The sequence below is a fragment of the Dermacentor albipictus genome, chromosome 2 (genome assembly GCF_038994185.2).
Source record: "Dermacentor albipictus isolate Rhodes 1998 colony chromosome 2, USDA_Dalb.pri_finalv2, whole genome shotgun sequence".
NCBI lineage: Eukaryota > Metazoa > Arthropoda > Arachnida > Ixodida > Ixodidae > Dermacentor > Dermacentor albipictus.
The window spans coordinates 179825420-179848614 of record NC_091822.1 but is presented as its reverse complement, the minus strand read 5'-3'; the positions used below and the strand labels follow the sequence as shown (position 1 = coordinate 179848614).

At 42.8% G+C, this 23195-nt stretch overlaps 1 protein-coding gene across 1 annotated transcript in view; it reads left to right on the top strand.

Moving 5' to 3' along the window:
- Usp5 (ubiquitin specific protease 5) overlaps nt 1-23195 on the top strand; it is a 64900-nt gene that overhangs the window by 36860 nt on the left and 4845 nt on the right. Inside the window, exons 11-19 of the mRNA XM_070534521.1 lie at nt 802-924; nt 3594-3747; nt 7339-7396; nt 7501-7620; nt 9652-9740; nt 9872-9988; nt 13248-13391; nt 16290-16405; nt 20280-20403. Coding sequence (XP_070390622.1) covers nt 802-924; nt 3594-3747; nt 7339-7396; nt 7501-7620; nt 9652-9740; nt 9872-9988; nt 13248-13391; nt 16290-16405; nt 20280-20403 — 1045 coding nt within the window. The remainder of the gene's footprint in view (nt 1-801; nt 925-3593; nt 3748-7338; nt 7397-7500; nt 7621-9651; nt 9741-9871; nt 9989-13247; nt 13392-16289; nt 16406-20279; nt 20404-23195) is intronic.

Here is a 23195-nt window from a genome sequence, read left to right as displayed (position 1 = left end):
CAATTGCATGCTTGTGGGTACACAAGCTCGTTCACCAGCAATGCTTTTTTCTTCTTTTTTTTTTTTCAATTTAGTGCTGTGAAAGCATTTAGTTCTATATACTTGCCGGCATTTAGAGCATCACAGTTCTGCTAAAGCATGCATTATGTGCGAAGTTCAACGGTTTTGGCTTATTTTACCAGTTGCAGTTAGTTTTACAGAGGTTATTAACTGACATCTGCTTTTAGTGTCACAGATTGGCTAGTGTGAGAAGGGTTTTATTTTCAGTTCATGGAGGCTGCCCTTATAGACTGTAACACTGCTGCCTAACTTTGTATTATCAGACATCTTTGGCACAGCATTCAGTCTGCTCTCCCCAGGGGCACATGGCCTTGCCAGTTTATGTGCAGCTGCTGAGCAAGAATGCTGTCGTGTGTCTGCACAAAGTTCGAACCATCTGCAGAAAGCGAGGTGTAGTCCTTGCATTGAGATGACGAAGTGAAATGTGAATGTGGTGTGGGATTCTTTCACATTTTACCGTCAAACTGACTGGACAGTGTTTGTGTGTCTACAACAAGCAGTTTTCAGGAGTGCGAAATCAAACTGCACGTCCTGCAATGCCTGACTGTAAGAACTGTGAAACGAGCAGGTTGGGAAAAACTGAGCTAATTTGCTGCATTGTGCATTGCTGTTCCGGCTTAACTGACTATCAAAAATGTTGTTTTCTTGCAAACAGGTGTTTAGTTGAGTGCTCTGGTAGGGTACCTGGATTCATCAGTGGCATGCGGTCCCTGCCCCTATTTCTTTTCTTGCCTGTTTTAGGAACAGGAAGGTATCAAGCCACTCATGTTCAAGACCCTGGTTGGCAGAAACCACCCGGAGTTCTCAACTAAGCGACAACAGGATGCACAGGAATTCTTCTTGTACTTCCTTGAGCTTGTTGAAGTGAGTCATTTGTTGCTGTTGCATTTTTAGGATACCTAGCTCTTTGCTGCTATAGCTGGCTCATACAAAAAGTTGGGCTTGTGATACAGTTGCCAACTAATGATTCGGACGTTCTCGATTATTTGGACAGCTTTAAGGTGCTGCCATTGGCTTAATGTATTAGGATGACAGAAATTTGGACAACTTACAGTGTGCTGTTCGATAATTCAGACTTCGCCTGACAAACCACAAGTTGATCAGGTCACTGAGTTAAGCAGAAATAACAATATTTTTGCTTTGATATGGTGCTGGCCACATCGGCCATGCTTTCTCGAAACTGAAATAATGAAGCCTATTCAATCTAGTAGTCGCTAAGCTGCTAACTTTCAAAGGCTGTATATGTGTGATTGATGAAGCACATTATGCATGTTTGCTTTTTCTTTTTTACATGTTATTTAGCGACGTGGTCCTGGGAGACTTCTTTGATTGCTGTTATTAATTCTTGTTGCAATTCTTGTTGCTCAGAATCATCTAGCAGCTTCAAGTGGTGCCAGCTGCACCCTCTATGTCTGTGCCAATGAGGCCAGCGAATAAGTGGGGGAATTGCTGGAAATTGATTCTTGCAAAAAAACTTGCAATCACTTGACTATCAGAGTGCAGTCGACCTTTGTACAGAAAGCCTTAACTCAGGGTCATCTGCGATTTCCCTATACTTGGACCTCCCTATAATGAAATGAGATTGAACGATATAAGGCATATAATGAAGTGCTATATGAAATTCCCCTTGAAATCCCTATAGAGACATGTATCTCGAACCTCGTTCTAACGAAGTAAAATTGACCTGCAAATAGATATTAGCACTAAATTTGTCTCCGAAACCAAAAAAATATTGGACCGTTGTTCCGCCAGGTACAGTAAAACCTCGTTAAACTGTACTCGCTTAAACAGTAGTTTCGTTTTAAAAGTACTAAAGTCAGATCCCCGACTTGGCTGCCATTGAGCATAATGCGTTTCGTATCCACATAAACCATACCAGCTTATTGTGTACATGGTGTGTAGTATTACATGGTGCATAAACTTTTTTCTGCATTTGATGTCAGTTTATAGAATTGTGATATGCAGTTTACACAATTGACATAGTTTTTTATTGATGGGTACAGAGTTGTAAACGTGATACATGGGTTTTTCTTTGATTTTGCAAGTTTCAACAATACTGGTAAATATATTGATGGCCTAAATTGCTTCCTGCAGTCACTAGACTTCAACTTTTTCTTTTAAATGCAACAAACTTCATCAAATTCACATGCGGTCGTTGCCAAGAAAAACTGTTTTTGCATTCCAATGTATTTAGATAGGAGCCCTCTAGCAAGCTTCCTTTCCTCTTAAAGGTCCTCTTACCAGGCCCCATTGCAAAGTTTGGGTATACACTGTAAGTTATGAAACGCTGTCTAAGGAGCCAAAATAATTTTTTGAATTAGTTCATTATGGGAGGAGATGTGCTCTTGTGCTCTTGTTTTGAACTGGTATGGGAGTGACTTGTTATTCTGAATTAGTTGTATGGCAATATATTCACCTTGTTATGGCAATCTGTGATAACATTGATAAGATCTAGCTGATATATAGTCATAGTTTAGAGTTCTTGCCACTTCTCTTAAGATCTTGTGGCATTCTATCACTATTCCACCACTACCATTTATGCGTGCTGTTTGTGGTAAAAAAGCTAGCTGTAATGGCAGTGACAAAATCACCACTGTTTTCTGCGATGCTCTTGCGAGTTTTGTTGGACCACCTGCTTGCAGCCAGGGGTTTCAGCAACCATAAATAACTGACGTTACTTGTAAAATTTTTCTGCTTTCTACTCAACTTTCTGTTGTGGCATTCTTCATGTCAATTTTTGGTTCAAGGTGCCAAATTCCTTGACTGCCCATCATTTGTACTGAATGATGATATGGATTACCTTATTTATGAGTTCCAAGGAATTGCAGCTATTATGGTGAAAAGGCTAACAAGTTATGTTAAGTAACACCTGCTTTATTTATATATTGACTTATGTAGTTGTGAGAATTCAGTTATTTTTGTACAGTCAAGGTCTGCACACATATAGGTTTCATCTAAGAAACTAACGAAAACTGACTTCGCAATTTGTTCAAAAGATGTCATCATCTAAAAGCATTCTACCTTAATGCGAGTTTATCAGTTGATACACATATGTTGTTTATCTTTTTCTGGTGACTCTTACTCACTGTCTTATCTACTGTTACGAAGTTGTTGCTCCTCGCAGGACGCGCCTACATGTATCTGAAATTTCCTGACTGTTGTGGCTGATTCTGTAGTGATCTAATCAAATTGCACCCACAACATGAATAGTGGGGCACATTGTTGAACAGGTGTGAGCACCAGCTATCGCTCTGGAATGTATGATGAGTCACGCATAAATAGCCAGCTCACTTGACCCTTACAGACAGGATCCGTCGATGAGACGTTTGTGCCTGCTGTTATCATTGTGCTTTAAGTGTTATTTGTCTTCCAGGCACAAGTTGCTCAATAAGAAGATAAATTTTTAGACACAGGCTTTTGTTACTTGTGTACTTCACCGTCACCACAATGTGACACAGTTGCCTTGTGGTAATCCTGTCTCTGAACAGCAGTTAGTGGGTGGCAGCCATTATTGATTAGCGCACATTTTGCAGAGGAACTGCCGAAATGAGATGAATCCTGCAGACTGTCTCAAGTTCGAGGTGGAAGAGCGCATCCAGTGCACAGAATCGGGAAAGGTGCGCTACACTAAGCGCACAGACTGGCTGCTCCCACTGCCAGTGCCACTTGAGTCTGCCACCAATAAGCGTGAGTTGCAGCCTTTTCATTGCACTCCTGTTCATTGTAGCTAAGCAGTAAAATCTAATACAGTCGAACCCACTTATAACAATATCCATGTACCACGAGAATTCCATTGTTGTAACCAGTGTTAAACTGGTAATTGTTATAACTGGGATGCATGAAGAAAATCAAAATAGGGGGATGGCAGAGTTATTGGGAGAAAACTATAACGACGGGGAGGCCAGTGCCCCTCTGGAGACAACACCTCTCTCCATTCAGCTGCTGATTGTGTTCACTTGTTTAACTGTTGTAACTTTGCTATCCTGCACTCTCCGATCGCGTGTAACAAGCGGCGGCTGTTGGCGTTCAAGAATGGTCTTGTATAACAACTGTAAAGAGCGGTCACTGGCGGCAAGGGACATGTGATCTCCATCGAGGCATCGCTTTGGTGGCCCCGAAAGGGGCCTTTTAAAAAAAATGCAGAAAGGTCCGTGGCAGCTTGTCAGCTTGAGAAATGTAGAAAAAACGCTGGTTTGAGATTATTACAAAATCTCGCCACATACTTCTGACTGGCTTGTATGGGAAAACCCCATGCCTGTCAGCCTTGCTTGCGTTACGTGAAGCTTGCTGACATCCTTCTCCAAGGCATCTAGGTGCTCCACGTAGTGCAGCGGAAGGTCCCTTGTGAAAACGAAGCCCCGGAGGGACTGAATCTTCTGCAGGCCCTACTGCGAGGACAATGTTGAGGCTGCCCTACCGCATCGTCGCTGTCATCGCATCACTATCACCACCACTATCCAATGCAAGCATGTTCATGACAATCGCCTCATCGGTTAGAAGCGCTTAGTTTCCAAATCTGTAGCAGTGCGCTTTCTTTTCACCAGCAACATCGTGCATTGCCAATGATCAGCGGGTGGATCAGCCATCTTCTGTTTCGGTGGTGAGTCAAACAAGGTTGAGAAACCACATGGCCAGGAACGACTTTGACGCAAGCAACAAAGACGAGCATGTAATCCATTGGCAGAACTGCGCAGAATGAAGGGCCAGCATAGAATAAAGAACCTACCGGGCCAGCGAGCAATCTGAGAGCAATGCAGCGCAATTGGCACTGTCTATTCGTGCTTTCGAGGGCTGGAAGGGCGACGGGAGAGAGGCATGTGAGGCTGGCGAGGCAGAGAAGGCTGGAAAATGAGCGCGTGGCAGCCATTATGGTATTGGGCGATCGTGCAGTGGCTCAAATTTCTTTTACTTTATTTCTTTTCAAGGATTTGGCATTTCATCACCTTTTGGCACGGACACCTAGCAGCCAGACTTCGTTATAAGCAATAATGTGGCATGGGGGCATTGTAGTAAGCGTTTTTTTTTTTCATTGTCAAAAACACGCAGAAGTTGATGGTGCAGCAGCTTCTCATTGTTATAACTGATATACAGTTAAACCTCAAAATAACAAAGTGGTTAAAATGGAAAATTTGCTTCGTTATATCGAAATTTTGTTGTGTTACAATTTGACCTGTTATGCATATAAGTACAGTTGCCGATCAATTTTTCTTACATGGAAAGGGGCCGCAGAATTTTCCGAATTGTTGGGCAATCGAAAAAGCAAATTTGAATGAGAAAACAATTCATTTTGATCAATTTGGGAGTCGGCCACGAATGATAGTCTCATGCCACGTTGATGATATCTTCACATAGGCGGTACAAATTAAGCGAAGCCAGCCGCGCTTTCACGTGCCCTCTGTCCCCACAGCTGATAGCGTTGCTCGCAGTGGGATGACGCTGTCATGAAAAGCACCGGCAGTGGGGGGGCTGCTTCGTCTGTCTCTCGCTCCGAGTCACCAAAACTCGAGATTACTAAACCTTCAATACTAAACGCTTGGGAATACAGCTTACATCATGGCATGTCATCTAGGCACACCCACTCTTTGCACATGTGGCAGATTAACTCTAAAGCAGGGTGTGCGACTGTGTATGCGCTGAGCCGCACTTACAGCTATGCTCAGCCACGGCCGAGTCGCATGCCAGAAATTGCGTAACTGCCAACTTACCCACCCGCCACCTCCTGACCCTCCCCCCCGCCCCTTGTGCGCGCTTGATCGTGCTATCATGAGCTCTCTCTCCTCCCCTCTTTCCCTTTGCTCGCGTAGGGAGGCGGCACTTGTGCGTGAAGCCACCACCTTTCTTTTTCACCCTTGCACACTTTCACTCGCACCTAAAGCATAATAAAGTGGGCGGGGTGCGAAAGGGTCTTACTGTACTTGGCCTTTATAAGGAACATAAAACACGTGGTTTCACTTCAGCGATTGCTCTTGTCGCGCTGCGCACAATTTGAGAGGTGCGTTTGCAAGCAGCTGCTTGTAACTCAGTCATTTGACCATCTGCATCCACAGAAGTTTCCATTTATTGTCTTGGCATTCCCTTGCTGCGGAAGGGAAATTTCGCTACATTGAAATCGTGCACAAGCACACTTCATTATATTGAAGTTCTAAATACATGGTGTTCTATGGACAAGAGGTTACAGAAAGCTAAATACTTCGTTATGTCAAGAATTTTGTTATATTGAAGGTCGTTATATCGAGGTTTAACTGTATTGTTAAAACTGGTATTGTTATAAGTAGGTTCGACTGTACCCAGGTACTGTCCTGCTGCCAATGTTAGTACTATAAGTCCAAAGAGATTGCCATTATTATTGCAGCAAGTACACTAATGAGCTTGTAGTTATCGAAGTTGTGACAGACTGTGGTTTGGTGTGTGTGTTGTGTCCCACACAACATACTTCTGCGTGCTGCGTTCCACAAACATGAACAGTGGAAACAGGGTGGAGGGGTGCTGTGATGTGTTCAAAGGGCCCTGCTATGCTCCCGAGAAAGCTTGTTTTGTGGCATCGATATCATCATCATGATGCGGCAATTTCATGCGCTTCAGATGACGGACCCAACATCAATATGAGGCACTATAATGATTGCTTAAAATGGGCTATATAGGTTTGCGGCGATATTGTGAGTTACTGTGAAAAAAAATTATGACATTACCTTTAAACCTATTTTAATTGTCATCTAATTATAACATGTGGACCAATGTCCTCCTCATGGAAGCTGTTGTAACCATAGAAGTGATGCCATGATCTCCGAGATGCCATCAACAGGCTAAGCAGGCTTGGCAACTGCTAATACCAATGCTCTGCTGCTACTGAGTGACACAGTTCTGTGTTCTGTGGGTGAGTGAAATGTATAATCCAGAGCCATGAAAATTAAGTTGGCTGAGCACGAGGTCGCGGGATCGAATCCCGGCCACGGCGGCCGCATTTCGATGGGGGCGAAATGCGAAAACACCCGTGTGCTTAGATTTAGGTGCACGTTAAAGAACCCCAGGTGGTCAAAATTTCCGGAGTCCTCCACTACGGCGTGCCTCATAATCAGAAAGTGGTTTTGGCACGTAAAACCCCAAATATTATTATTATTAAAATTAAGTTGAGCGTAACTCTAATTTCTCTTGTATATTGAAGTGTCTGTGACCGATAACGTGGCTTTGTGTTTGGTTGGGTTCCATAGCCCCTTTAATATTAGTTTTTTGTGACATTGATTGTTCTGTTTATTTTTTCTTGTGTGATTAAACATGCAGAGGAAGTGGATGCCTACGAAAGTGAGAAGGAAGAGCGCCTAAAAAATGGTGCGAAAAAGTGAGTCTAACTTTTTTATGCTATTTCTCTTATAGTTTACAAACATTGCAGTTAAACATGCGAATATATTTCACTTTATTTTTTATTGCCGTTTTTCCATGCAGAGATACTGAACCTGTTAGGTCAAAGATTCCGCTCTCTGCTTGCCTGGATGCTTTTGCTAGCGCTGACTTGATCAGTGATTTCTTCAGCACAGCTGTCAACAAGAAAGTGACTGCCCAAAAGTGAGTGCCCTTTTTAACTTCTGGGTAGCACTCGGAATCTTCTATGATAAAGATGAAGCTAGATGCAGGTTAAAGAAAATGAATCAATCTTCATTTTCTTTTTTACTCAATACATCTGGTTAACGACATGGTATGTTTTACTTTTGTGTGTCCCATGGTTATCAAAGTTTACTATGTGCTGCTGTTCTCTTGCCCGTAGTAGTTCTGGAAGCTAGAATGTCACACTGCTTTTTCTACATCAAGCGATTGCCCCTGCTAGCCTAAACACTCTTATAGTGAAGCTTTGCCTCTTCCTTTGACATTTCCACAGCTGCTGCTGCTGTCTTGCAGGCTGTGTTGAGGGGCGTTTGAGAATGCGTGTATAAATGTACATGGCAGGGATGCGGTAGAGGTGTCTACGACAGGGTGCCTCAATGTCCTCCTTGCCCGCTGCTTCGTGCGGCAAGTGAGGAAGACATTGAGGTACCCTAGTCTATGGAACCTTTCCAATGAGAAAGCCCTGGGCATTGCTGCAATGCCCTCTGGTGCTCCCTGGCTGTTGCCACAATGCCTTCTGGAACTCTCTGGTCGTTCGAAACGATGCTTTCTGAAGGAATAAAATTAAATGTGAGCCTTCTGCAAAAAGCATTGCAGAAGCTGCAGCGCTTACTGCAGTACTTGCATGCAACAGCCACCCAGAGAGGAGATAGGATGGTGGAGAGGAGGTAGAGAGAGAATGGGTAAAGCCAACACCATGGTGAAATTGGTGAATGACAGCCTTGCCACTTCTTGTTCGTGGTAGTTCGCATACATGGGAAGCTCACGGGAGAAGGGAAAGGTTCTGTCAAAAAGCATGCTTCGTTTGGGGTCTCGTCAATAAAGTAAATGTTGCTGCTAGACATGGCAACAGTTCTGAACAAACTGGAAAATCTTCATTTCGAGGTACGGAACGGCATGGTTCTTTTATTTCTGAAAAATTCACCTATGATTACCGTGATCCCTAATGTGAAATTTGAGTGCAGCTCTATACCTGTTTTCATATCGTGATATACTGCGGCAAAGAATTTGAGAGAGACATGTAACAGAGCCGACAATCGTCGAAAATCTGATCTGGGGATCAAGCGCGTCCGCTTTTATACACGACTCCTCGAAGGTTTCAGTATAATCGCTGGTGCTCCGTGGCTTCCAGAAAGTACTACAAAATTCATGTCGTATATACGGTCAGATTACAAAACACTCGCAAACCATGACAACTGAAACAAGCGCGAATGAGACCAAACCAAGCAAACCAACCGGCACGAGTGAGAGCTGACGTGAGCAGACAATAGTATGAAAGGAGTGGTCCGGCTGAGACCAGATATGAGTACGCATCAAGCGGTTGGGTGCGTCTGCATGATCCCAGTTTTCTGTGCGAACGCCACTGAAAGGGGCACTCTCATTGGTTTCCACCCTTTGTGGCTTGAGTCTTTCATCTCTCGCTTCGCACTTGCTTTTTCGTCTCTCGCTGTGCTCGTTCACTCGGTTGCGCCGCCACCACCGTTTGCTCGCCATGGGAATGGGCGTCAATGAGCTGCGCTTTAAAATAAACCAGATGCAAGCACGTCCTTGCGGACAAGTGATGCTGCACTTGCCGTCTCAAAGCCGCATTAAAGCACCACAGCGTCAAGACAACAGTACGCAAGCAGCAATCTGGTGAATCAATACTTTAGCCACAATGCTGTGTGCAATGTGAGACTATGACATTGCTAGCCTCTGTGCACGGCACGAACAGTGGCGCACAGCAACGTTTCGAAAAATAGTGTCGCTGTGTATTCTGCGTACTACGTAGACAAACACTATTGGTGCACACAAAGTAATATTTAACGGCACTTTACAACTGTCGTATGCCGTCAACATAATTGCCAGGTATCAGTCAGCAAAAACAACAGAAAAAGCTTCTCTTACATTGGTTCCCACAGTGCATGGGATCTGCATAATTTTTTTCTCTCTTAACCTCCGAGGCTTTTTTTTTTTTCTTTGAGGTAAATTGTCATTTCATTGTCTTCTTGACAGGACCACAAGACTGCGCACATTCCCTGATTACCTTATGATACAGCTGAAGAAGTTTGCCCTTGGCCAAAATTGGATTCCAAAGAAGTTAGGTATGAGATTACAAAAGTGCCTTCAATGTCTATGACAAACTAAAGAAAAAAAAGCCGTTTATGTGTTAAATTTTTTTTTCGAAATTTGAAATAAAAGAAAAATTTCCTTTTGCCTCTTTCGTTCACTTCAGATGTTGAGATGCTAATGCCTCATCAGCTAGACCTGTCTTTCTTGCGGGGAAACGGTGTTCAGCCCGGAGAAGAGTTGTTGCCTGAGCCTAAACAGACAAATGAAGGCTCCACGCAAAGTGAGTGTGTTTTTTTATCTTTCAAACATATGTTTGAAAGTTTCTTAGCAATATCTGAGACTGGAAATCGAATTCGAAAGCTAAGTTACTATATAAACCAGAGTATAAGTTGACATATTTTCTGAAAAGAGTACGCTGAAATCACCATTCATAGGGATCTTTAGCAGAACGTGAGTCATTGTCTGGCAACCTACAGCTTGCATGTTAGTGAGTGCGTAGCTAAGGCCATCATCGTAGTCGTCGTAATCATGATTGTCGCCATCGGCATGGTTTCATGTCCACTGCAGGATGAGGGTGGTCTCTCCCTGCGATCTCCAGTTACTCCCATCTTGCACTCGTTGATTCCAACTTGTGCCTGCATATTTCCTAATTTCATCACCCCACCTAATTTTCTGCCGCCCTCGACTGCGCTTCCCTTCCCTTGGCACCCATTCTGTAACTCTGATGGCCCACTGGTTGTCTACAATAAATGTTGCATGGCCTGTCCAGCCCCATTAAAAAAAAAAATCTTAATGTCAACTAAAATATCAGCTATTCCCGTTTGCTCTCTGATCCACACCACTCTTCCTGTCTCATAATGTTATACCTAACATGTCTCGTTCCATCGCTCTTTGCGCAGTCCTTAACTTGTTCTCGAGTTTCTGTTAACCTCCACATTCCTGCCCCATATGTTAGCACTGATAGAATGCGGTGATAGTACACTTTTATTTTCAACTGCAGGGGTAAGCTCCCAATCAGGATTTGGTAGTGCCTCCTGTATGCACTCCAACCCATTTTTACCCTGTAAGTTTCCATCTCATGATTAACTACTTGACCTAAATAAACATACTGCTGTACAGACTCTAGAGGCTGATTGGCGATCCTGAATTCTTGTTCCTTTGCCAGACAATTGAACATTATCTTTATCTTCTGCAGACATATTAATTTTAACCCCACTCTTACGCTTTCTCAGTTTAGGCCCTCAATCATTTCTTGTTATTCGTCCTCAGTGTTGCTGAACAGGACATTGACACCTGCGAACCAAAGGTTGCTGAGATATTCACTGTTGATCCTCACTCCTAAGCTTTCCCACTCAAATAGCTTGTGTACTCCTTCAATGCTTGCAAAAGCCACCACCACCACTACCATCATCATAATCATCATCATCAGCCTGTTTTATGTTCGCTGCAAGACTAAGGCCTCCCCCTGCGATCTCCATTTACCCCTGTCGTGCGCCAACTGATTCCGACTAGTGCCCGCGAATTTCCTAATTTCATTGCTCCACATAGTCTTCTGCTATCCTCGACTGCGTTTCCCTTCTCTTGATGCCCATTCTGTAACCCTAATGGTCCAACGGTTATCTAACCGGTGCATTACATGACCTGCCCAGCTCCATTTTTTTTCTATACCCGTTTGCTCTCTGATCCAAACCGCTCTTTCTGTCTCAACGTTATGCCTAGCAATCTTCGTTCCATCGCTCATTGTGCGGTCCTTAACTTGTTCTCAAGCTTCTTTGTCAGTCTCCTAGTCTCTGCCCCATATGTCAGCACTGGTAAAATGCACTGATTGTACACCTTCTTTTTCAATGATAATGGTAAGCTTCCAGTCAGGAGCTGACAATGTCTGCCATATGCGATCCAACCCATTTTTATTCCCCTATGAATTTCCTTGTCGTCATCAAGGTTCCCTGTGATTAATTGACCTAGGTAAACATACTTCTTCACAGACTCTAGAGGCTGACTGGCGATCCTGAACTCTTGTTCTTTTGCCCAGCTATTCATCATTATCTTGGTTTTTTGCATATTAATCTTCAACCCCACTCCTACACTCTCTGCTAAGGTCCTCAATCATTTGTTGTAACTCGTCTGCATTGTTGCTGAATAGAACAATGTCATCTGCAAGCCAAAGGTTGCTGAGACATTTGCCGTCGATCTTTACTCCTCAGCCTTCCCAGTTTAATAGTTTGAATACTTCTTCCAAGCACGCAGTGAATAGCATTGGAGAGATTGTGTCTCCCTGTCTGACCCCTTTCTTTATAGGTATCTTCCTGCTTTTCTCGTGTAAAATTAAGGTAGCTATAGAACCTCTGTAGATATTTTCCAAGTTATTTACGTAAGCATTCTGTACTCTTGATTCCGTAATGCCTCTATGACAGCTGGTATCTCTACTGAATCAAATGCTTTTTTGTAATCTATGAAAGTCGTATAGAAAGGCTTATTGTACTCTGTGGATTTCTCGATAACCTGATTAATGACATGGATGTGATCCATTGTAGAGTATCCCTTCCTGAAGCCAGCCTGTTCCCTTGGTTGACTAAAGTCCAGTGTTGCCCTTATACTAATGTAGATTATTTTGATAAATATTTTATATAATAATGGGAGTAAGCTAATAGGCCTATATTATTTCAATTCTTTAACATCTCCCTTTTTGTGGATTAGTGTAATGTTTGCATTCTTCCAGTTTTCTAGGACCCCTGAAGCCGATAGGCACTTAGTATAAAGAGTCGCCAGCTTTCCAAGCGTTACGCCACCTCCATATTTGATTAAACTTCATCTCTCCATCTTCTCCACCTCCATCTTCTCCTGCCACTCTTCCTCGTTTCATATCTTGCAAGGCCTTTCTGACCTCATCACTAGTTATAGGAGGAGTTTCTGTATCCTGTTCATTGCTGTTTCTAATGGAGGTATCCTGACCTCCTCTGGGTATTGTACAGGTCATTATAGAATTCTGCCACTTCTTTTACTATATCTTCGAGATTTGCTGATGATATTACCCTGCTTATCTTTCAGCGCATGCATCTCGGCCAGTTTCTTTCTCGCTGATTTTAGGCTGTGTCCATTTTTTACAGCTTCTTCAATCTTTCCGACGTTATAGTTTCGAATATCACTTATTTTCACCTTGTTGATCAGTATTGAGAGTTCCACGAATTCTATCTTATCTCTTAAGTTGGACACTTTCATATCCATGTCTAAATGTGATTGCTGGCATATTTTTTTTTCTTCTTGCTGCGTCTACTTTTTTAGCTGTGATTTTCGTTCAAATTTTCATTCTGTGGAGGTAAACTCAAACACATTTCTTATCATTTCTGATTGTCAGTATTGGGAGCTATGGTACATGTTGTACATTTTGTGTGCCTAATGATCAGATGCACATTATACTTGTGTCACATGGGCATTTTTCTTCTGCCTCCTAATTAGCCTGTCGAATAATTCAGCCATTTTCGTTGATCGTGTCAACGTTGAATTTATGCAAGTTGGCTGTACTATGTTTATATCTGCAGCTTTGGAACTGGACGAAGCCTTGGTAGCTGCACTTGCTGACATGGGCTTTCCATTGGAGGCATGCAAGAAGGCCGTGTTCTTCACGCAGAACTCTGGCATTGAAGCTGCCACAGATTGGGCCATGGAACACTTGGACGATCCTGGTAAGGGGTGCTGGCTTTTGCTTTCCCGTTGACTTGATTCAATTGTTTATTGAGAAACTTGCTTCATCTTGCTAGTTAAATTTATTGGACTTAAAGAAAGGCCACTAAAGTGAAAATTTAATTGCTTTGGGAAGTTAGTGCTACTAAAGTATAGAAAAAGCCACTCTTACCCTGAGAGGGGCTTGGTAAGCCAGAAAAGGTTAAAAAAGAAGAATGACAGATGGCGATACTGCCATGAAGTTTTCGCACCTGCTTACTGTGATGCTATGAATTTTGATGGCACCTGCTTGAGTATAGCTAAATTTTTTATCAGTAAATGCTGGTCTACATTGTAAAGACGCCAGAGAATGAACTCTGGAATGTTCTCAGAGCTTTTACTTCACAGTGGCCCATGTATGAGAAAATACTGTGTAATCCAGGATGGTAAATAAAAAAAATTAAATTCTTGGGTTTTACTTGTGAAAACCACAATCCATGATGTCACACTCACATATTGGCGCTAGAGTTTCAGTGCAAGATATAAAAAGTGAACATTGATTTTCCTTTTATCACCTAAAATCAGCCTATTACTGTGAAATTCATGAGAATACAACTGTAATTCTGAAAAGGAAATGGGAAGACATGATGCTTGGAAGAAAAAAATATTCACCGATGGTCCTTCGCTTGCTCGTTCGGGTAACGCCGAGGGACAATGCCAACACAAAAGATTTTTTTATAGAGTACTTTCCAGTATAAACAGGTTTAGTGCTTTTGGAATATTAAGTTGGTGGGCAAGTTGGTGCCACATCTTGTGCAAAGGGGTGCGCAAAAGTGGTAGGAAAGAAGCAGAGAACATGAAGAAGAAAGGCTCTTGCATTGGTGCTCTTGGTGCAAAAAATATTCCACCATGAGCATCCATGTGCACATGCTGACAGCGTGCCATAAAACTCAATTCTAACGCGCCCTCGGTTGTAACGCACGCCTGTTTTTCGTGACAAAAAAAAAGGAAAAAAAAGACGCCCTTGATGGTAATGCACATTCGTTTGCTGTGACCTAAAAAAAGAAAAGTCCTTTACAGTACCGCACGCCTCATTCTTTCATACAGAAATACAACTTTCTCTCATTTGGAAGAAACAGAGATCTAAATCCAATACACTAAAGTTGCAATAAATTTTAAAAATGTCGCAGTTTCGCGCGAATGGCGAAGCATCTATTACGGTAGAAAATTAGTAGACAGCTATACGAAAGGTAAGGATAGTAGTTTTATTGGCTGTATAAACTTTTAAATATTCGCTTACTAACTAAATTGACAAGCTTGGTGTCAAGCAGACTCAAGCATGAATACGGCTCGCTCAATGACCGCGGAGACTCTTTAAACGCTGGAGTGAGGAAATGCGGTAGCAGAAGTGAGGGAATTGACCTTTGTGCAGCCTCTCGCTTCGACGCGAACTAAGTGACGAGAGCACAGCCCTATCTTAAAAGCGATAGGGGTTGCGCCGTACATAGCAGCCGCGGGTGTAGAAGGCCTCTCCTGTTCAAGCCGGTCCTGCACGCACGTTTTGGGAACTCCGAATGCCCGTGATGCGGCTTGATTTCCGTCCGTCTCCGCACATGTGATCTCTTTCCTTTTAATTGCGGCATCGTGATGAACTCTGCATGTCATTGCAGTCAGCACTTCCATGCTGATAGAGCAAACGCAGAAAACGGGAAGGTGGACAGTGCACTAACCTGAGCCAAAGGAAGCATTGCCTAAGCACACATGCTACAGCATATAAAGAAAGCTATGGCAGCTAGGCTCGAAGCGCACATGAGGCAGCCATTTTGAAATGCCGATGGCGATATGGTAACACAGATTTAGGGTCGTACTCAATTCGAATGCGCGCACAATCTTTTCACCCATTTTGTCGGAAAAAAAGTGTGCGTTCGATTTGAGTAAATAAGGTATATTCACTTATAAGAAAAGAAAATGTAAAAAAAAAAGTGGGTGTTGGAACTGTGGTTAGGTGAATGCTGTGTGCACATCGTTCTATCTTATCTTGATACCAGTGGCAGCGTGGTCGACACGAGTGTAAAAAGCAAGACAAAAACAAACATTGAGAAAAGGGGTTGGTTGTGGGGCGGGAATGATTTTTTCAGTAAACTTTTAATCGCATGTGAGTGGCTTTCCTGTTCATGTTCTCTTCTTCTTTCCTAGTTCTTCTGTGCTCCCCTTTGCACAATATGACTGAGTGTTTCTCGTTATAGTATTTTTAATTAAAAGCCTTGAGACAAGAAGTTCACAGTCCTGACAATTTAGGCTTTTGGTATGGTATTACTAAGATGTTCTTAGTGCAAGTACATAGGGAAGGAAGAAAGAATAGTTGAGAAGGAGCACTAAGAATGTGTGTGCCATTAATAAGATGTTATAATGCTTTTTCTCGGCTGTTATTTCTTCTTATTTAGAAGTGGTCGCAAAATTTTGCGAGATGTACAGGCACATGCGGTCGTGTCCTGTGACAACGCAAGTGCCAAGCGTTGAGACATGGCATTACGCATGTGCATATTTTCATCCTGTTTAACTGCCAATATATGCAACACCAGGCACGTGCTTTGTTGGAGGCTGCAAGAGTGCAATTAGGCACGTGCTCGCAGATCGTGCAAAATTTTGTCACTGCCTGTACTTGTGCTGCGATTACAATCATCCTTATATAAACCTTACTGTTAAGCCTAGATAAACCGTACTGTTAATTGTTTAGAGTGCTGTAACAATACTAACGGGCTGTCTATAACGGTTCTTGCAATATTTCATGTCTAACTATTCTCGAAAGTATAAGTTTTTATTCTTGTCACGTTTCACATGAACCATTATTTGCGTTGTCTGTGTTTAGTGATCTGATGTTTTTTTTTAATTTTTTTTTGCCATTTATGTGCCACCTGAAGACTTCGGCGATCCTTTTGTGCAACCTGGTGCATTTCAGGCAAATGCAGAAGCACTGGCCACAATTGTGTCGATGGGTTTCTCGAAAGATCAGGCACTGAAGGCTCTCAAGGCTACGGTGAGAAGGGTCATTGCTTCTGTACCAGATGTTACTTTGGCGGGCTGTTGCTGCAATTTTTCCTCCTTGCCTTGTGAAAGGCGTCAACAGTGCTGCTTACATGCTAGGATATTCATGATGTGGGCATTAACTATGCCACAAATGTAGTCCATGGGGGAGTAATAGTTTCTGTTTGGTACGGATTGTGGATAACTTTGTTGGTGGGCTGCTGTAGCATGGAAAATTCGTTAAGTTATTGTAAGTATTTTATCTTTGTTCGTTGTATTGACACTATGTTTGGAGGCCTCTGAAACACCAAGTGTGTTATGCAGCTCTACAGTCAAATTTCACTGCAACTAAATTAGTGGAACTTGCAAAACATTTTGGTGACACCACATGATTTTGTTGCAAGAGTAGCCATACAGTATGCAACAATGACAACGCAACTAGTCGGCCAGGCACTACAGAATAGGAAGCCTGCATGCAAATCTTGTTTTAGGGTAGTGGCAGCCTTAGGCTTACCTGCCGCTCCGTGCTAACTTTGAGGATGAAACTTATGATAAACTAGTCTAAATATGATGTGGGAGACCAATTGGCGACAGACCAGCTAGACAGGCCATGTTGCCCGCTGCCATTGGCAATGTGAAAGTAATCAAACTTCAATAAACTGGCGTTAGCCAAAGTACACAACGCATTATTAACCTTATTAGTTCGACAGGCTAGTAAGCATAGTCTTTATTAACGCGCTCTTTGAAAAACACCATTTATATTAACTGCAAGTGAAGAGCAATGGCGATGCTAAGTGTGCACCACCATGCTTTTTAATTTGTTGCATTATGTGTTATGTGTGACATGCAATTGTCAGGAAATGTGACCTGTTAAAATGGAAGAAAAAGGCAAAATATTAGTCTACCGTATTTTCCTGTCTATAAGTTGCACCTTTGTATAAGTCACACTCCCCTCAAAATGGTAGTTTTTCCGAAAAAAAAAAAGAAAAATATATAAGTCACATTGGTGTATAAGATGCACTTATTTTAACTCGACTGGCTTGTGACTTATCATGAAGTGTTATACTTATCCATTTTAGGGCCCTGAATTTCTATATATGTATTACGCTGCAAGTTCTAGTAGAAACAGATTCAACCAACTCTCCTTAAGGTGCAGGGAAGCAACATTAATTACTCTTTATTCAAACCCATCGAATGCACTATCCTGCGATTCACTATTGAAGAGTTCAGCAACTTTGACCGGCAGAATCACGATCCTCTCGTCGGCTTCTGAATTGCTGTTTGACTTCACTTCTCATCGCACTCATGTGCACACTGAATTAGGCCAGCTTTTCGGAAGCTGGCAGTTAGACGCAGAAACTATAGTCCAGGCTTCATGAATCCACTTGGCCACCTCACCAAATGAAGAGTGCGCCTCATCTGCCCATATGAGGTGTAGGTGTGCTCACCATCCATCATCCAGGCCTCCCAGAGGCGCCGCAAAGCAGATTTAAAGCTTCGGTTGACGGCAATATCCAGTGGCTGCACCATCTTTGTCATTCCACCGGGAATTATTACTGGGGTGCAGTTTGTCACCTTGATTTTATTTAGAGCTGAGTCAGTGGTGTGGGATCTCATACTGTCAATTACCAAAGTGCACCTCTTGACGCGGAAAAATCCATCTGGTAACTACGTGAAGCACTTTTCAAGCCATATCGCCATCATCTCTGCATCCATCCATTCTTTTTCTTTTAGTTGCAATGACAATGACAGTTGGCTATGTAGTATGCACGGCATATAGCTAGTGCTCTTATTCTTTTTTTTTTAAAAGGTAGATCTAGTGCGCCAGTTCATAGCAGTAAAAAAAACAGGTGCCTTTTCCTTATTTGCTGGGTCAATATCACAGGCTTAACAAGAACTGGAAAAAAAAAAAAACTCTAGTACGCAGGGCATCTGATTTTTGATCACGGAGGCTACCTATTTTATTTTCTTTCAGAAGATGAAGCGCCAGCAGTGACAGCACACTAAGAAGGTACAAAGACAGGACAAGGCACTTCCTGTCTTTGTTCTTTCTTAGTGTGCTGTCACTGTTGGCACTTCATCTTTTGAAAGCTCTGCACCAACTAGCCCCACAACGAGGCTACCTTTACTGGAGATCAAATCTTGAAGGCCACGCCGATGCCGCTGTGATACCGCTGTGATGCGCTGCCTGTAAGTGACATCTGTCGCTACGGTCGCACTGTTAAAATAGGATGCAATAATTTCTTACACTAGTGAAAGCAATAAAGAGAGGTATACACACAGATATGATGCGTAAGTTGCACGAGCACTCATGGTTTCTTGTGTATAAAAGTCGCACCGTTGTACAAGACGCACTGGCGGAAAGTGTGAAAAAAGAAATGCGACTTATAAAAATATATATATATATATATATATATATATATATATATATATATATATATATATATATATATATATATATATATATATATATATATAAAACTTTAGATAAACTTTAGATAAAACCAACTTAAAGAACTTTAAATTGCATCCTGACAAGGCTACATGTCCAAGTGTAACAAAAAGAAAGACATGAACGGGCCCTGACTCATAGCCAGGTTGGGAATTAAAGTGGCTGCTTGCCAAATTTGGTGTCCAACAGCGGTTAAAATTTTGGTGTTGCCACCATTCTAGAACAGCGCTTGCATGTAGGCTTCCTACTAAAGAAACAATTTATTTCCAAGAATCGGTCTGTTCTGCTGCTTCTGCATTTTAAATGTAGCATATATACCATGATACACAACATGCTACTGTGGGGAGCCAACTGTGCATGAGCTGTCAAAGGCCAAGACGTGTGCAGCAGTATAAAAAATATTTTGCCTGCCATCTGTCAGGTAACTAGCTGTGTACCAACAGCTGCATCGACAATTTCCAAGCGGATTCTGCCTTGAAGTTTTCATTCAAAGTTCCTTGGGTTCACGCCTGAAATGTGAATGGAATGTTGCCATTACATCGTCGCTTACATAGTCTGCTTACGTGCTGTTTAAATCTCATTACCACATCTATAAAAATCGATCAATTGATTGGCAATTTTTCTACACTCTCTTAAACATTCCCATTGGGATTCTTCTACAAGCAACATCATGCACCATGTGAAACGATGACTGAACTTTTATCTATTTGTGAGATTTGACAAATTTTGGCAAATTGGGGAGTCTGGAAAAGTAAAACTGACTGGAGGTATCATCGAAGCTAGCCTCCAGTGCTCCCAGCACTTACTCAATAAAACGATGCACAATTTGCACTTTGGTCGACTCGACAACAAAATTTTTAAATGACTGGAGCAGTAAAGACACAGTCTTCCCTCGGGTTGTCTAATGTTCCAGTCTGATGTCTAGACTGTTTTAACGATACCCCAAACAACAGTAGATGCTCATGAGTGCATGTTATTTTGATAATTGTGTTCGACTAATATCAAGTGCAACTTTATTTTTCTCACCATGGGTTTCTTTTATCCAAGAACGTTTTAACAGCGTTTGTACAAATTGTTATGAGCAATCCTTCCCGTCGTGTGGGGTTTTTCACTCAGCACCTAAAATGAGCACATTTCTAGCGGTAACGAAAGAGTTGAAGGATCCTGACACGAAAACTACGATAACCAGCCCTGTGACTTTGCCAAGATTGGTTCATTAATGTATACTACTAATTTCTATCAAATTTAGTGAAAGCAAAATTTCGTTGCAGTTGTCCTTTAAAGGTTCGGCTCTTACATGAAAATATAAGGTATTTAGATTCCACGAGAGGCATTTGAAGTGCACTGAGCATCGGGAAATAAATTACGCTTAAGATTGACAGTGTATATTTTTCTGTTCGAAGAACACGCATAACATAACTTTTGTGTTCCTTAGGATAACAATCTTGAAAGGGCCATTGACTGGATCTTCAGCAGAGCTGATGAACTTCAGGCAGAAAGTCAAGATGTTGCCATGGACACAGAAAGTGCTGGCCCTCACATCAAAGATGGCCCTGGAAGTAAGTGCTTGTGGTGTTACTAACAATTCTGATGTAGTTTTTGGATTCTGAACAAAATGTGATCTGTGCTGTGAACTTCGCTGCAGTTCCAGCTGCTACGTGTGCGTGGTCCACTGCAAAAGTGACAGCTGGAGAGTCTTTGAGCTTGCCAAATCTGCACTAATGGCAGACTTAGTGTCATCATGAGTGTAGGTATAGAGAGAGTGGATGTGATAACTTTTAGATTAAAACTTCTTGTCTTCTTGATATAGATGATAATTGATGATAATTAGATGATAATTGCCCCCCCCCCCCATAAGTCAAATGTCGGCCTGACTTTAGCGTGCAGCCTTTAAAAATACTACTTTGGTTGAGTGCACAAGTACGGTATTTACTCGATTCTAATGTGCCCTAGAGTGTAACATGCACCTGTTTTCGTTGACAAAAAAAAATAAATAAATAAAAAAGTACTGCCCCCAATTGTAATTCGCACTTGTTTGCTGTGACCTAAAAAAAAGGAAGTCCTTTACAGTACCATGCACATCATTCTTTCATACAGAAACACAACTTTCTTTCATTTGGAACACAGACTTACTCCCAGTGCACTAAAGTTGCGATAAATAAAAGAAGTCGCACTTTTGCCCAAAAGGCAAAGCATCGATTGCAATAGCAAAGTAGTAGACAGCTATACGAAAAGTAAGGAGAGTAGTTTTATCGACCTTATGAACTTTTAAACATTTACTTACCTACTAAATTAAGAAGCATGCAGGGGTGGGACTCCTGTGCCATTTGCGCCATTTTGATACAAACGTAAATCCTTGCGTCAAACTGCGCCAAACACAGAAAATTGACAAATTGCGCAACACTGCGCCAGAACATCTTCAGGATGTGTGCTCTGGCAGTGGCCGTGAACAACGAGCAGATTCGTTCTCTGAGAAAGAGTGCAGCCGCTCACATTATGCATACCGCGTGATGGCATCTCCCACACAGTTTCTTATAATTTTCACGCTTACAACACTGGACTTTTCTGCGCTTCCGGCCAGCAAACAGTGCACTTGTGGCAACTCTCGGCTGTTGTCGCTGCTGTCGGAGCAGCATATTCTAGTGTGCTAGCGTACGGTTGGGTGGGTCGAGTGGCGCAACAATCCCTAGCTGAGGCGCAAGAGAACGAAAAGTAGGCTGAGGCCGCTGCGTGCAAACTAGATTTAACGGAGGTGCACACTGCAGCAGCTTGAGCGGGTGGGTGTCTCTGTACCTAGGGTCAGTATAACGTAAAACTACCGCATTTATTGGAATCTAGGCCAATAGTTCTTTTTTTCAAATAATCTTTTACCAAACTCTAGGGTCGGCTTAGAGTCGAGGATTTTTACAAATGCACCAGTTTGTAATTTAAAATGACAAGTATGGTGCAAAGTTGGTGCTGTCTAGAAAAGTCAGTATCGTAGCTGTTACTAGCCATGCCAGTAGCCAACTGAAGTACACGAGCGACATTGTCATTTTGACCTGTATCGTATCGGCATGCGGCGGGGTGTTATCGTAACCACTATAGTGTCACTTTTGAACGAATAGTTGTGCTAGTCGCACAGGCATCGTCAAACGTTCCAAGCCGGGCGGGTCTTCAGCATCGATGAAAAAAAAACGTCCGTCATTGGAGGGGGTAATGCGAGATGCTTTTTGCTTGTGCCGCAACAAAGACACGACAGTAATAAGGAAGACAAGTGCGCGATAACACAGAGGAGTTCTTGACTGAGATCATGCCCCGTTTCGATGCGTGTAAGCCTTGCCGCACTGTCTGTGCATGCGTGGGCGCGCAGACGCGAGCTTGCACGCGTCCGCAAGCATACGAGGCTAGTAGCAATGATGACATAGTGAGCTTAGCATGTTCATATTAAATAAATGCTGTTTTCATTTTGTGAATGCTCTCACTTTCTTGTTCAGCCTACGTTGGAGGTAAGTTTCTTTATATTTTCTAACTTCGGACATTCGGGGATCGGCTTAGAATTGGGGCAGGCCTAGATTTGACTAAATACGGTATTCCAATCTCTTTTTATGCCCATATGGGTGAAGCCTGAGTCATTTTATCCTATAATAAAGAGTTAACGGCAGATTTGGAATAAAAGCCCGCAGTTTTGCCTGAAAGACGAAGCATCGATTAAGGTAACAAATTAGTGGACAGCTATACTAAGTAAGGATAGTAGTTTTATTGGCCATGTAAGGTTGTAAACATGGCCTTGTTACGACTTTGCACCGCTGCACCACTATTACGACTTTGTGGTCCCGTAGCGCTCGTCACCCGTTTCGTGACAGAGCGTTGGTAGCGAAGACTCCGAGCCTGGCGTCGATGAGCATAACAAAAGGGACTTTATACATTATATACAGGTTATTGTACAGGACAAGATCGGATCGGCACTGGGGCCGAGAGCTCACACAAACGCGACTGTTCCCGCACGACGGCGTCCGGCGAAAACGCGTGACACATCTCACCCCAGTCGGGAGCGACACTGTCTCCCGGTGGGTCGGCGGATCCTGTTTTCGAGGCGGCCTCCTCGCCGCTTTATAATCCCCGAGAACCATTGTCACTCAAACGGCCCAATACAAAGTCAGCACACGACGGTCGTCCGAGGGGTCCAACCAGCGACCGCGCTGGCCACCCGGTTCAAAGTTCGCGCGCGCGGAGACCTCCATGCAAAAGGAGGTGCGGCGCCGGGCTGTCTGGCACACGCTGACGCGTCTAAACACGTCGCCTGCCGATGCTTCTCCCGCAGGACACCGCTGCCTGACGGCTCAGCACCTTGACTTGTGAAGGGAGAATT